The sequence below is a fragment of the Anolis sagrei genome, chromosome 13, assembly GCF_037176765.1.
Source record: "Anolis sagrei isolate rAnoSag1 chromosome 13, rAnoSag1.mat, whole genome shotgun sequence".
In the NCBI taxonomy this organism is placed as follows: Eukaryota; Metazoa; Chordata; class Lepidosauria; order Squamata; family Dactyloidae; genus Anolis; species Anolis sagrei.
In genome coordinates, this window is record NC_090033.1 from 5799160 (window position 1) to 5814032 (window position 14873).

General features: G+C 48.3%; 1 protein-coding gene across 4 annotated transcripts in view; it reads right to left on the minus strand.

Moving 5' to 3' along the window:
- Positions 1–14873, minus strand: part of CLSTN1 (calsyntenin 1) — a 75331-nt gene that overhangs the window by 20236 nt on the left and 40222 nt on the right. For all 4 annotated transcript variants that reach the window (XM_060758945.2, XM_067473020.1, XM_060758944.2 and 1 more), the window contains 3 exons: positions 6371–6619; positions 1762–1883; positions 1508–1670 (listed from right to left, as the gene is read on the minus strand). In XM_060758945.2, the coding sequence (XP_060614928.2) occupies positions 1508–1670; positions 1762–1883; positions 6371–6619 (534 nt within the window). The remainder of the gene's footprint in view (positions 1–1507; positions 1671–1761; positions 1884–6370; positions 6620–14873) is intronic.

Genomic DNA, 14873 nt, shown 5'->3' on the forward strand with positions numbered 1-14873 from the left:
GGAACAAGCGTGCATCTCTTCCTTTGCTTTCAGATGAAAACAGGGATCCATTTTCTCCGGATGCTGACAAGAGAAAGCGCCGCTTGGAGATCGTGAGTCAGCATTCTGCATCCTCCGTGGAATAGCGGTGCCAACCTGCTTTGCATATTAAAAACTTCCTCTTGCTGCTGCATTTCTTTTTATAGTCGTAAGAAGCCAAATCTTTTAACACATACACATATTTGCACGTTGGCAACATCCTGAGACAACGAAACGGGACCGGAAAGTCAAATAAAAAAGACATTTTGGGATACATTCTAGGTCACTGTTTCTCAACCTGGGGGAGTCACAAGAGGGGTTTCAGAGGGGTCGCCAAAGACCATCAGAAAACACATATTTCTGATGCTCTTAGGAACCCTTTTGGCAGAAAAGGCTGAAAATCTCTTCCTTTTTGGTGTTGGTGAACTACAACTCCCAGAATTCAAAACTACCCCCTAATCTCACCAGTATTTGATGCTGGCCATGTAGGTGGTGTGCCAAGATTGGTTCAATTCCATCATTGGTGGAGTTCAGAGTGCCATCTAGTCCACTCTTATCATAATAGGCTTGGAAGGGACCCCAAAGGCCATCTAGTCCAATATGATAACAGGCTTGGACGGGACCCCAAAGGCCATCTAGTCCACTCTTATTATAATAGGCTTGGACGGGACCCCAAAGGCCATCTAGTCCACTCTTATAATACTAGGCTTGTAAGGGACCCCAAAGGCCATCTAGTCCAATATGATAATAGGCTTGGACGGGACCCCAAAGTCCATCTAGTCCACTCTTATAATAATAGGCTTGGAAGGGACCCCAAAGGCCATCTAGTCCAATATGATAATAGGCTTGGATAGGACTCCAAAGGCCATCTAGTCCACCCTTATAATAATGGGCATGGAAGGGACCCCAAAGGCCATCTAGTCCACCCTTATAATAATAGGCTTGGAAGGGACCGCCAAGGCCATCTAGTCCACTCTTATTATAATAATAGGCTTGGATGGGACCCCAACAGTTGCAAAATTAGAGTTAGGAAGTAGCAGCGGGAATAATGTTAGGGTGGAGGTGTCACCACAACAGGAGGATCTGCATTAAGGGGTCGCGGCATTGGGAAGGTTGAGAAACACTGATCTAGGTGGTTTCACTTTCCTCCTTCTCCCCAGTCCTGAGTGCTGCAACTAGCGTGCCTTTCCAAAGGCAGCGGTGCCAACAGATGGTGAGAGTGCCAACCACCTGGGCTTTGCAAACAGTCCGACATAATTAAGGGCGACTGCAGAGTGTATCCAATGCTGAACCAGTATTTCTACTCTGCAACCTCCATCTGTTCCTTCGCACGCTCTCAGCGAAGAGAGACACACACCCAAGGAACGACGTCCATAAAACTGGAATGGGAAGAAACAAGTCTCAGAGAATGAGAAATCCCAGCAGATTCCAAAGCAACGTCTTCTGCTGTCGGGATGCCAAGGCCAGCCCTACCTAGAAGCGATCTTACCTTGCCAGCAAGCGCCAACCACCAGCTGGGATTCTATTTTGGAAGGATGCAGCGGGTAGTCTTCCGTCACGGGGAAAGGGTCAAAAGACACCCCATCGACGTACAGCGTGACGGCCAGAAACTCGACGTTGAGGATGTAGTGGTGCCATTCCTTGTCACACACCTGGAGGAGAAACGTTGGTTCAACAAGTCAACAATCTGTCATAATTATGGCAGTTCTGGGGCTTAGTGCCCTAGGTCTTCCCCATGCCCACCTGGTTCAGTTTCCAGTGGAACTCCGCTGGTTTGTAACTCTGTCCTTCAGAGGGGTCTTGGCGGAAGAGGAATCCAAGCCGGCAGTTGTGGACGTAGAGAGAATAGTGGTGCCGGTTCATATCTGTGTAAAGCAAAAGCAGATGTGTTACCATACAACAACATGGGCAGAACAGAAGCTCTCCAAAGCTACAAAACAGGAGCTTTTTTGTTGAGTTTCAGGGCCAGAAAAGCAGATGGCGAAAACAGAAGAGCGGTCTGCCTCAGTGGAGCGTGCTTGCTCCATCAATACTTAACATTGACACAAATGATCAGCCACTGCCAGAAAAGACAAACAGTTTAATCTACGCCGATAATGATGCCATCACCACCCAGCAGGGAGCTTTAGAATGGTTGAACAGAACCTCACTGGAGCTACAAAACAGGAGCTTTTTTGTGGAGTTCCAAAATTGGCACAAATACTCATGAGCCATCCAGTCCAACCTCATTCTGCCAAGAAGCAGGAAAATTGCATTCAAAGCACCCCCGACAGATAGCCATCCAGCCTCTGTTGAAAAGCCTCCAAAGGAGGAGCCTCCACCACACTCTGGGGCAGAAAGTTCCACTGCTGAACAGATGCCCAAATGTGAACATTGTGGAGTCTGGGGAAAACAGAGTTTGGCATTTGGGAGTTATAGTTGATGGGATTTGAAGTTCACTTACAATCAGAAGAATTCTGACACCCAGCAACGATAGAATTGGGTCAAACTTCCCACACAGAACCCCCCTGCCTTGAAGGGGCTCGCTGGTGTCAGCCTCCCTCCAGCCTTGCATGCTCTCCCTTCCCTCACCTTCACATGCACTCCATGCTGCCATGCAGCCAGCATACCTGCTCTCCCCTCCTTGCTTGGAGTCTCAGAAACAGCCCTCCCTTTGGCTGAGAGGCGTCAATCACAGAAGAGGAGGGCTATGCCTTGAAGGAACGCATTGGAACACACCTCCCTCCAGCCTTGCATGCTCTCCCTCGCCTTTACATGCACACATGCACACCACGCTGCCATGCACCCAGCATACCTGCTCTCCCCTCCTTGTTTGGAGTCTCAGAAACAGCCCTCCCTTTGGCTGAGAGGCGTCAATCACAGAAGAGGAGGGCTATGCCTTGAAGGAACGCATTGGAACACACCTCCCTCCAGCCTTGCATGCTCTCCCTCGCCTTTACATGCACACATGCACACCACGCTGCCATGCACCCAGCATACCTGCTCTCCCCTCCTTGTTTGGAGTCTCAGAAACAGCCCTCCCTTTGGCTGAGAGGCCAGTCAATCACAGAAGAGGAGGGCTATGCCTTGAAGGAACATGTTGGCACACACCTCCCTCCAGACTTGCATGCTCTCTCTCACCTTCACATGCACCCAGCATGCCTGCTCTCCCCTCCCTGCTTGGAGTCTCAGAAACAGCACCCCCTTGGCTGAGAGGCTGGTCAATCATAGCAAAGGAGGGCTATGCCTTGAAGGGACACGCTGGCATGAGCCTCCCTCCAGCCTTGCATGCTCTCCCTCGCTGTCTCTTTCCAAAAAGAAAGAGAAGGACAGACGGAGAGATCTTCAGCCTTCTCTGCCAAAGGGGTTCCTAAGATCATCAGAAATATATGTATCTGATGGTGTTTGGTGACCCCTCTGAAACCCACCCAGGTTGAGAAACACTGCCCTAGCACATCAAAGAAAGCATGGTTCTAATAATAATAATAATTAACTAGTGTTTCAGAGCTGTGTCTTTCAGTCCCAATTATTTTGAAGACTCCAAAGTCATATTTTTTTAATGAAGGGAAACATCTTGAGCTCATCTTGCATAGATTCGGTTTGAAAGAGCGGGTGTTTGCGATTAGAAAGGCAGGGTGTTTTCCTTCCTCCAACAATGCCGGTTCCTATCAACACAGATTGATATTTCCTCTATTAAATTGAGCAGGAAATGCTCTGAAGTTGGAAGACAGCTCCGGTCGAGTCTTGGGAGAGCGGAGTTTCCTTCGCTCAAAATGGCCGTTGCGGTCTCCAGATGGCAGCCCGCGACGATTCTCTATTGAAGTTGGAATTACAAAACTCAAAGTTATCCCGTTTCCTTTGTATCACTCTCATCTCCCAAATTATTGTTTGCAGTGTTCACAAGCTGATGCTATTCACAGAGGAAGCTATTCATAGGTGGGAGGAAAGCGGGGAAGGGGAGAAATATGTTCTCCCAAAAGGGGGAAAAAAAACACAACCGACTTCAATCAAGTCTTTTGTGCATTTGCAAAAATGCCAAGGAATCGTCTTCCAACAACCTGCTACAGAGAACCACCAGGCAACGACACCCACGCTTCTGACTGCTGTGAACAGGAAGAATTGTAACTTTTCCCCAAAAGCACAAAAACAGAACAGATTGTAACTTGAAATCTAAGCTGTGCCAACAATGGAAAAATAAAAAAATCAGAGATGGGCCAATTATTATTTTTTCAACTGCATCCATATATGTTCTTATGGGCTCTTCCCTCCTCTACCTTCTATCTCAATTGAATATTCCACGGCATTATTTAACACAGTATTTCTCAACCCCTAGGTGGGTCGCGAGGGGGTTTCAGAGGGGTCAAGATCTGAGGATCTCTCCACCCGACCTTCTCTTCCATTTTGGAAAGAGATGGAGAATCCTCCCACCGGAAGCCCTCCTCTGCTGTGATAGGCTGGTTTCAGCCAAGAGGAGGGCTGTTCCTGAGATTCCAAGTGAGGAGGGGAGAGCAGGCGTGCGTGGGGCACGTGTGCAGGAAAGGGAGAGCGTGTGAGACTGGAGGGAGGCACATGTCAGTGTGTCTCATCAAGGCATAGCCCTCCTCTGCTGTGACTGGATGGCCTCTCAGCAAAGGGGAGGGCTGTTTCTGAGACTCTAAGCAGGGAGGGGAGAGCAGGTATGCGTGGTGCACATGGGCAGGAAAGGGAGAGCGTGTGAGACTGAAGGGAGGCGCATGTCAGCAGGTCCCTTCAAGGCATAGCCCTCTTCTGCTGTGATTGGATGGCCTCTCAACCAAGGGGAGGGCTGTTTCTGAGACTCTAAGCGGGGAGGGGAGAGCAGGTATGCGTGGTGCACATGGGCAGGAAAGGGCAGTTTCTGAGAATCTAAGCAGAGAGGGGAGAGCAGGCATTATCTCCTCTAAATAATTGTCAATTTCCCCCAAATCTCTCCAGTATTTTTTGTTGATCATGGGAGTTCTGTGCGGGAAGTTTGGCCCAATTATGTGTAGGAAGTTTGGCAGCATAGTGCGCCATGTATGGGGTGAGGGAGAGCGTGTAAGGCTGGAGGGAGGCTCATGCCAGCGAGACCCTTCAAGGCATGAGGATTCTGTGTGGGAAGTTTGGCCCAATTCTGTGTGGGAAGTTTGGCAGCGTGGTGTCCCATGTGTGAGTGAGGGAGAGTGTGCAAGGCTGGAGGGAGGCTCATGCCAGCGAGACCCTTCAAGGCATGAGGATTCTGTGTGGGAAGTTTGGCCCAATTCTATCACTGGTGGGTCATGCAATCCTCTTTGATTATAGGCGAACTGTAAATCCCACCAACTACAACTTCCAAATGCCAAAGTCTATTTTCCCCAGACTCCACTAATGTTCAAATTTGGGTATATTGAATATTCATGCCAAGTTTGGTCCAGATCTATCCAGATTGTTTGAGTCCACAGTGCTCTCTGGATGTAGGTGAACTACAACTTCCAAAATCCCAAACTCAAGCTCAATGCCCACCAAATCCTTGCAATATTATTTCTTGGTTGTGGAAGTTCTGTGTGCCAAGTTTGGTTCAACTGCATCATTGGTGAGTTCAGAATGCTCTTTGATTTTAGGTGAACTATAAATCCCAGCAACTACAACTCCCAAATTACATAATCAAAACCCTCCAACCCTACCAGTATTCAAACTTGGGTGTATCAAGTATTTGTGCCCAATTCGGTCCAGTGAATGAAAATACATCCTGTGTATCAGATATTTGCATTATGATTCATAACAGTTGCAAAATTAGTTATGACATAGCAACTAAAATAATGTTATGGTTCGGGGTCACGACAACCTGTATTAAGGGGTCGCCGCATTAGGAAGGTTGGGAAACACTGGCCTAAGGGCTAATCAATTTAAAAAATACTACATCCTGAATATCAGATATTTACATTACGATTCATAACAGTCTGGAGTAGCAATGAAAATAACATTATGGTTGGGGGTCACCACAACATGAGGAACCGCATTAAGGGGTTGTGACATTAGAGAAGTTAAGACGCATTGGCCTAAGGGCTAATCAATTAAAAATACTACATCCTGAATATCAGATATATACACTGTGATTCATAACAGTTGCAAAATTATAAATACGAAATAGCAACAAATATGTTATGCTTGGGGGTCACCACAATATGAGGAACTTTATTAAGAGGTCGTGGCATTAGGAAGGTCTAGAAACACTGACCTAGAGCTTTGGAGAACTTCTATTCAACCATTTCAAAGCTCACTGCTCGAGTGGTGATGGCATGATCGTCAGCATAGAAGAATTAAGGGGTTGTGGCATTTAACCAGTGGTTTGAACTCCACCAGCTCTTTCCCAGCCTGGTTTTGGCCTTTTCCTAACCTGTCTTGTCTGAGCTGCATAGGACGGCCTCCTTCTCTCGGCTTCCGGGCCCGTGCCTCATCCACACGGAGATCACGAAGGGCTCCTTCATGTTGACGGCGACTACATTATCGGGGATCTTCACGGCTTGGGTGCCATTGAACTCAAAGACCTGGTCGCTGTCGTGGCCGTTGTCCGTCGGGAGGCCGACCGTCCAGTTGGCCGTGTTGCTGGGAGGCGGGAGCAGCTCCGCCGTGTCGGAGGAAGCACCTGAAATTGAATTATGAAAAAATAAGGCCGTAGCAGATTCCCGCTGGAGGAAAACAAACACAATGAGTTGCCCTTTGTGACTTCTCTTCCAATTCTACGCGCTGACAAATGCTAGCGTTAGCAGCAAAATATCACCCCAGTGTTGTGGGCTCAACTTTCACTGCAGCAGACCTGCACAGATTTCCTTTCCCCGGTTATTTAATGCGTTGGCCAATCTCCAGCTCCCATTATCTACAGTACCTCTGGCCCTTCTGTGACATGAATTCCATTATACAGTAATGGCACTCCACCGGCGCAATTCCCTTTTTCAGATTGACGAATGGCACTGCTGAGTCTCAGCGCTCGCCCCACAATATGGGCCCCCCAACCTCGGACGGTCATTTTGCCAGCGCTGCGGCCAGCACGGAAGATTGCGAAGGAAGGGAGCAAATCCCAGCCCGCCACTTTCAAGGGCAAGCGGACGACAGATCAAATTTATTTTTCAGCCCCACGTTCCGCGCACAAGAGCCAGGCAGCCGAGAAATGAACACAAAGAGACGGAATGAAAGAACGCATTATGAGCTGGAGAATTCTTATCTCAGAAACACCGCCTGAGCTCACATTCCTTTCACCCAGATCTCTGTCCTGGCCATTCTGAAGATTTCTGATGAACCCCAAACACTTGGACCTAGTGTGCATGTACATGTAATAAAATAATAATAATAATAATAATATATTATTATTATTATTATATATAATTATTATTATGTACTATCCGTCCCCTGCCACGCGTTGCTGTGGTCCAGTCTGTGTATATATGCGTTTTGTGTGTGTATATATTTGTGTATGCTTGCGTATTTGCGCATGCGCTGTAATGTAATTTTTGTTTTTTGGCTTTTTATGTCTCTTCTGCTGTGTTTTTCGGTGTTTTTATAAATGATGGTCACTTGTTGGCTTGATACGTATATTGTGTCCAAATTTGGTGTCAATTTGTCCAGTGGTTTTGGAGTTATGAGGTCTCCAAAAACGAACATTACAGATGTATATACATACATACATACATACATACATATACATACATATATATCCACACACATCACACACTAGCTGTTCCCTTGCACGCGTTGCTATGGCCCAGTCTGTGTATGTGTTTTGTGTGTGTATATGCGTGTGTATATATAATTGTGTATATGTGTGTATATATGTGTGTGTGTGTGGTTTTGCACATGCGCTGTAATGTAATTTTTGTTTTTTGGCTTTTAAAATCTCTTCCACAGCATTTTTCAGTGTTTTTATGAGTGATGGTCACTTGTTGGCCTGATACGTGTATTGTGTCCAAATTTGGTATCAATTCGTCCAGTGGTTTTTGAGTTATGTCAATCCCACAAACGAATATTACATACACACACACACACACAATGTACCTGCCACACGTTGCTGTGGCCAACCTTCCCTCCCTCTTTCTCTCCTTCCTTCCCTCCCTCCCTCCCTCTTTCCTTCCTTCCTTCCCTTTTCTTCTTCCCTTCTCTCCTTCCTTCTCTACCTCTTCCCTTCCCTCCTTTTTCTTTTCCTTCCCTTCCTTTGCTTTTTGCTTCCATCCTTCCTCTCTTTCCTTCTTTTCTTCCCTCCCTCTTTCTCTCCTTCTTTCCCTCCTTCCTTTGCTCCCTCTTTCCTTCCTTTCCTTTTTTTCTTTCCTTCTCTCCTTCCTTCCTCCTCTACCTCTTTCTTTCCTTCTCCCTTTTTCTTTTCCTATTTTTCACTCATTTCTCCCTTCTCTACCTCTTTCCTTCCTTTGCTTTTTGATTCCATCCTTCCTTCTCTCTTTCCTTCTTTCCTTCTCTCCTTCCTTCTTTCTCTCTTTCTTTCCTTCCCTTTACTTTTCCTTTCTTTTTCACTCCTTTCTTCTTTCTCTACCTCCTACCTTCCTTCCTTCACTCTTTGCTTCCATGCTTCCTTCTCTCTTCTTTCCTTCCTTCCTTCCTTCCTTCCTTCCTTCCTTCTTTCTTTCTTTCTCCCCTTCCTTCCCTCTTCCTTCCTTTTTTTCTGTTTCATCATTTAGCTTTTGGGGGGTTTTAAGTCCTTTCCACTGTTTTTCTTGGGGGGGGGGTAGTATGAATGATGGTCACTCATTGGTCTGTTAGGGGTATAGTGTCCAAATTTCATGTCAATTCATCCAGTGGTTTTTGAGTTATGTCAATTCCACAAACGAACATTATATTTATTTATTTATTTATTTATTTATTTATTTATCTCTCTATATATAGTAGCCTCCCTACATAAAGCGGTACGTAAATTTCCTAGTGAATAGAAGGGACCAGGAAGACAGCTCCACGTTGTCTCCTGCCTATGTCATCAGTTGGGAGCCCCTCTCCCCAGCACTAACTGCTTCTCTGGGCCAGATTGAAGAGAGAGGGGACCAGGAAGACAGCTCCACCTTGTCTCCTGCCTATGTCATCAGTTGGGAGCACCTCTCCTCAGCACTAACTGCTTCTCTGGGCCAGATTGAAGAGAGAGGGGACCAGGAAGACAGCTCCACGTTGTCTCCTGCCTATGTCATCAGTTGGGAGCACCTCTCCTCAGCACTAACTGCTTCTCTGGGCCAGATTGAAGAGAGAGGGGACCAGGAAGACAGCTCCACCTTGTCTCCTGCCTATGTCATCAGTTGGGAGCCCCTCTCCCCAGCACTAACTGCTTCTCTGGGCCAGATTGAAGAGAGAGGGGACCAGGAAGACAGCTCCACCTTGTCTCCTGCCTATGTCATCAGTTGGGAGCCCCTCTCCTCAGCACTAACTGCTTCTCTGGGCCAGATTGAAGAGAGAGGGGACCAGGAAGACAGCTCCACCTTGTCTCCTGCCTATGTCATCAGTTGGGAGCACCTCTCCTCAGCACTAACTGCTTCTCTGGGCCAGATTGAAGAGAGAGGGGACCAGGAAGACAGCTCCACCTTGTCTCCTGCCTATGTCATCAGTTGGGAGCACCTCTCCTCAGCACTAACTGCTTCTCTGGGCCAGATTGAAGAGAGAGGGGACCAGGAAGACAGCTCCACCTTGTCTCCTGCCTATGTCATCAGTTGGGAGCACCTCTCCTCAGCACTAACTGCTTCTCTGGGCCAGATTGAAGAGAGAGGGGACCAGGAAGACAGCTCCACCTTGTCTCCTGCCTATGTCATCAGTTGGGAGCACCTCTCCTCAGCACTAACTGCTTCTCTGGGCCAGATTGAAGAGAGAGGGGACCAGGAAGACAGCTCCATCTTGTCTCCTGCCTATGTCATCAGTTGGGAGCACCTCTCCTCAGCACTAACTGCTTCTCTGGGCCAGATTGAAGAGAGAGGGGACCAGGAAGACAGCTCCACCTTGTCTCCTGCCTATGTCATCAGTTGGGAGCACCTCTCCCCAGCACTAACTGCTTCTCTGGGCCAGATTGAAGAGAGAGGGGACCAGGAAGACAGCTCCACCTTGTCTCCTGCCTATGTCATCAGTTGGGAGCCCCTCTCCTCAGCACTAACTGCTTCTCTGGGCCAGATTGAAGAGAGAGGGGACCAGGAAGACAGCTCCACCTTGTCTCCTGCCTATGTCATCAGTTGGGAGCACCTCTCCTCAGCACTAACTGCTTCTCTGGGCCAGATTGAAGAGAGAGGGGACCAGGAAGACAGCTCCACGTTGTCTCCTGCCTATGTCATCAGTTGGGAGCACCTCTCCTCAGCACTAACTGCTTCTCTGGGCCAGATTGAAGAGAGAGGGGACCAGGAAGACAGCTCCACCTTGTCTCCTGCCTATGTCATCAGTTGGGAGCCCCTCTCCCCAGCACTAACTGCTTCTCTGGGCCAGATTGAAGAGAGAGGGGACCAGGAAGACAGCTCCACCTTGTCTCCTGCCTATGTCATCAGTTGGGAGCACCTCTCCTCAGCACTAACTGCTTCTCTGGGCCAGATTGAAGAGAGAGGGGACCAGGAAGACAGCTCCACCTTGTCTCCTGCCTATGTCATCAGTTGGGAGCCCCTCTCCCCAGCACTAACTGCTTCTCTGGGCCAGATTGAAGAGAGAGGGGACCAGGAAGACAGCTCCACCTTGTCTCCTGCCTATGTCATCAGTTGGGAGCACCTCTCCTCAGCACTAACTGCTTCTCTGGGCCAGATTGAAGAGAGAGGGGACCAGGAAGACAGCTCCATCTTGTCTCCTGCCTATGTCATCAGTTGGGAGCACCTCTCCTCAGCACTAACTGCTTCTCTGGGCCAGATTGAAGAGAGAGGGGACCAGGAAGACAGCTCCACCTTGTCTCCTGCCTATGTCATCAGTTGGGAGCACCTCTCCCCAGCACTAACTGCTTCTCTGGGCCAGATTGAAGAGAGAGGGGACCAGGAAGACAGCTCCACCTTGTCTCCTGCCTATGTCATCAGTTGGGAGCACCTCTCCTCAGCACTAACTGCTTCTCTGGGCCAGATTGAAGAGAGAGGGGACCAGGAAGACAGCTCCACGTTGTCTCCTGCCTATGTCATCAGTTGGGAGCCCCTCTCCCCAGCACTAACTGCTTCTCTGGGCCAGATTGAAGAGAGAGGGGACCAGGAAGACAGCTCCACCTTGTCTCCTGCCTATGTCATCAGTTGGGAGCACCTCTCCTCAGCACTAACTGCTTCTCTGGGCCAGATTGAAGAGAGAGGGGACCAGGAAGACAGCTCCACCTTGTCTCCTGCCTATGTCATCAGTTGGGAGCCCCTCTCCCCAGCACTAACTGCTTCTCTGGGCCAGATTGAAGAGAGAGGGGACCAGGAAGACAGCTCCACCTTGTCTCCTGCCTATGTCATCAGTTGGGAGCCCCTCTCCTCAGCACTAACTGCTTCTCTGGGCCAGATTGAAGAGAGAGGGGACCAGGAAGACAGCTCCACCTTGTCTCCTGCCTATGTCATCAGTTGGGAGCCCCTCTCCTCAGCACTAACTGCTTCTCTGGGCCAGATTGAAGAGAGAGGGGACCAGGAAGACAGCTCCACGTTGTCTCCTGCCTATGTCATCAGTTGGGAGCACCTCTCCTCAGCACTAACTGCTTCTCTGGGCCAGATTGAAGAGAGAGGGGACCAGGAAGACAGCTCCACCTTGTCTCCTGCCTATGTCATCAGTTGGGAGCCCCTCTCCCCAGCACTAACTGCTTCTCTGGGCCAGATTGAAGAGAGAGGGGACCAGGAAGACAGCTCCACCTTGTCTCCTGCCTATGTCATCAGTTGGGAGCCCCTCTCCTCAGCACTAACTGCTTCTCTGGGCCAGATTGAAGAGAGAGGGGACCAGGAAGACAGCTCCACCTTGTCTCCTGCCTATGTCATCAGTTGGGAGCACCTCTCCTCAGCACTAACTGCTTCTCTGGGCCAGATTGAAGAGAGAGGGGACCAGGAAGACAGCTCCACCTTGTCTCCTGCCTATGTCATCAGTTGGGAGCCCCTCTCCTCAGCACTAACTGCTTCTCTGGGCCAGATTGAAGAGAGAGGGGACCAGGAAGACAGCTCCACCTTGTCTCCTGCCTATGTCATCAGTTGGGAGCCCCTCTCCTCAGCACTAACTGCTTCTCTGGGCCAGATTGAAGAGAGAGGGGACCAGGAAGACAGCTCCACCTTGTCTCCTGCCTATGTCATCAGTTGGGAGCCCCTCTCCCCAGCACTAACTGCTTCTCTGGGCCAGATTGAAGAGAGAGGGGACCAGGAAGACAGCTCCACCTTGTCTCCTGCCTATGTCATCAGTTGGGAGCACCTCTCCTCAGCACTAACTGCTTCTCTGGGCCAGATTGAAGAGAGAGGGGACCAGGAAGACAGCTCCACCTTGTCTCCTGCCTATGTCATCAGTTGGGAGCCCCTCTCCTCAGCACTAACTGCTTCTCTGGGCCAGATTGAAGAGAGAGGGGACCAGGAAGACAGCTCCACCTTGTCTCCTGCCTATGTCATCAGTTGGGAGCCCCTCTCCCCAGCACTAACTGCTTCTCTGGGCCAGATTGAAGAGAGAGGGGACCAGGAAGACAGCTCCAAGTTGTCTCCTGCCTATGTCATCAGTTGGGAGCCCCTCTCCCCAGCACTAACTGCTTCTCTGGGCCAGATTGTAGGGAGAGGGGACCAGGAAGACAGCTCCACCTTGTCTCCTGCCTATGTCATCAGTTGGGAGCCCCTCTCCTCAGCACTAACTGCTTCTCTGGGCCAGATTGAAGAGAGAGGGGACCAGGAAGACAGCTCCACCTTGTCTCCTGCCTATGTCATCAGTTGGGAGCCCCTCTCCCCAGCACTAACTGCTTCTCTGGGCCAGATTGAAGAGAGAGGGGACCAGGAAGACAGCTCCACCTTGTCTCCTGCCTATGTCATCAGTTGGGAGCCCCTCTCCTCAGCACTAACTGCTTCTCTGGGCCAAATTGAAGAGAGAGGGGACCAGGAAGACAGCTCCACCTTGTCTCCTGCCTATGTCATCAGTTGGGAGCCCCTCTCCTCAGCACTAACTGCTTCTCTGGGCCAGATTGAAGAGAGAGGGGACCAGGAAGACAGCTCCACCTTGTCTCCTGCCTATGTCATCAGTTGGGAGCCCCTCTCCTCAGCACTAACTGCTTCTCTGGGCCAGATTGAAGAGAGAGGGGACCAGGAAGACAGCTCCACCTTGTCTCCTGCCTATGTCATCAGTTGGGAGCCCCTCTCCCCAGCACTAACTGCTTCTCTGGGCCAGATTGAAGAGAGAGGAGACCAGGAAGACAGCTCAACGTTGTCTCCTGCCTATGTCATCAGTTGGGAGCCCCTCTCCCCAGCACTAACTGCTTCTCTGGGCCAGATTGTAGGGAGAGGGGACCAGGAGGACAGCTCCACCTTGTCTCCTGCCTATGTCATCAGTTGGGAGCCCCTCTCCTCAGCACTAACTGCTTCTCTGGGCCAGATTGAAGAGAGAGGGGACCAGGAAGACAGCTCCACCTTGTCTCCTGCCTATGTCATCAGTTGGGAGCACCTCTCCTCAGCACTAACTGCTTCTCTGGGCCAGATTGAAGAGAGAGGGGACCAGGAAGACAGCTCCACCTTGTCTCCTGCCTATGTCATCAGTTGGGAGCCCCTCTCCCCAGCACTAACTGCTTCTCTGGGCCAGATTGAAGAGAGAGGGGACCAGGAAGACAGCTCCACCTTGTCTCCTGCCTATGTCATCAGTTGGGAGCCCCTCTCCCCAGCACTAACTGCTTCTCTGGGCCAGATTGTAGGGAGAGGGGACCAGGAAGACAGCTCCACCTTGTCTCCTCTGCTATGCTAATAATATAATATAATATAATGTATATAAATATAATATTTATAATATTATTCTACCTATGAGACGCTGATGAGATATTATATTTATGTTTAATTGATTGTTTATTATGTACCGTAAATACTCAAGTATAAGCCGGCCCGAATATAAGCTGAGGCACCTAATTTTACCACAAAAAACTGGGAAAGTGTATTGACTCGAGTATAAGCCGAGGGTGGGAAATGCAGCAGCCAATAGTCAATTTCAAAATAAAAATCGATACCAATAAAATTATATTAATTTAGGCATCAGTTGGTTAAAAGTTTTTGAATATTTACATAAAACTGTAATTCAAGATAAGACTGCCCAACTCTGATTAAACCATTATTCAAACTTTCTTCAATGTAAATATGCTTATATGTCCTCCAATAATAAATAGAGTAAAATAATAATAATAATAGAGTGAAATAATAAATGTAACAATAATGATAATAAATAGAGTAAAAAAAGTAAATATAATAACAATAATAAAAATAATAAATGTAATAATAATAATAATAATAATAACAACAACAACAAAGTAAAATAATAAATAACATTGACTCGAGTATAAGCCGGGGGAGACTTTTTCAGTCTGAAAAAAGGACTGAAAAACTAGGCTTATACTCGAATATATATAGTAATTGTTTTTTAACTGTTTTTATGATGTTGAGCATTGAATTTTGCTGTGGTTGACCGCTTTGAGTCGCCCAATAAATAAATAAACAAAATATTATAATGTAAAACTAATAATGATGATGCAATATACAACATAATAATAATAATCTAATAATTTGGGTGTGGAGTTATATTGTTCTTTTTTGAATTTAAAAAAAAAACCTAAATTTTTGCTAGAGATATAGCATGGTGTAGTGCAGTGGTTCCACAAGAACAAAAATATGGTCCGCAGCCTCACAGCACACGGCAACCAGAGTGACTGGTCTCACAAACCCTCTTATAGTGCTGAGTCAACGAGGATGTCAGGAGGGGAAGAGGATGACTACCCACGAAAG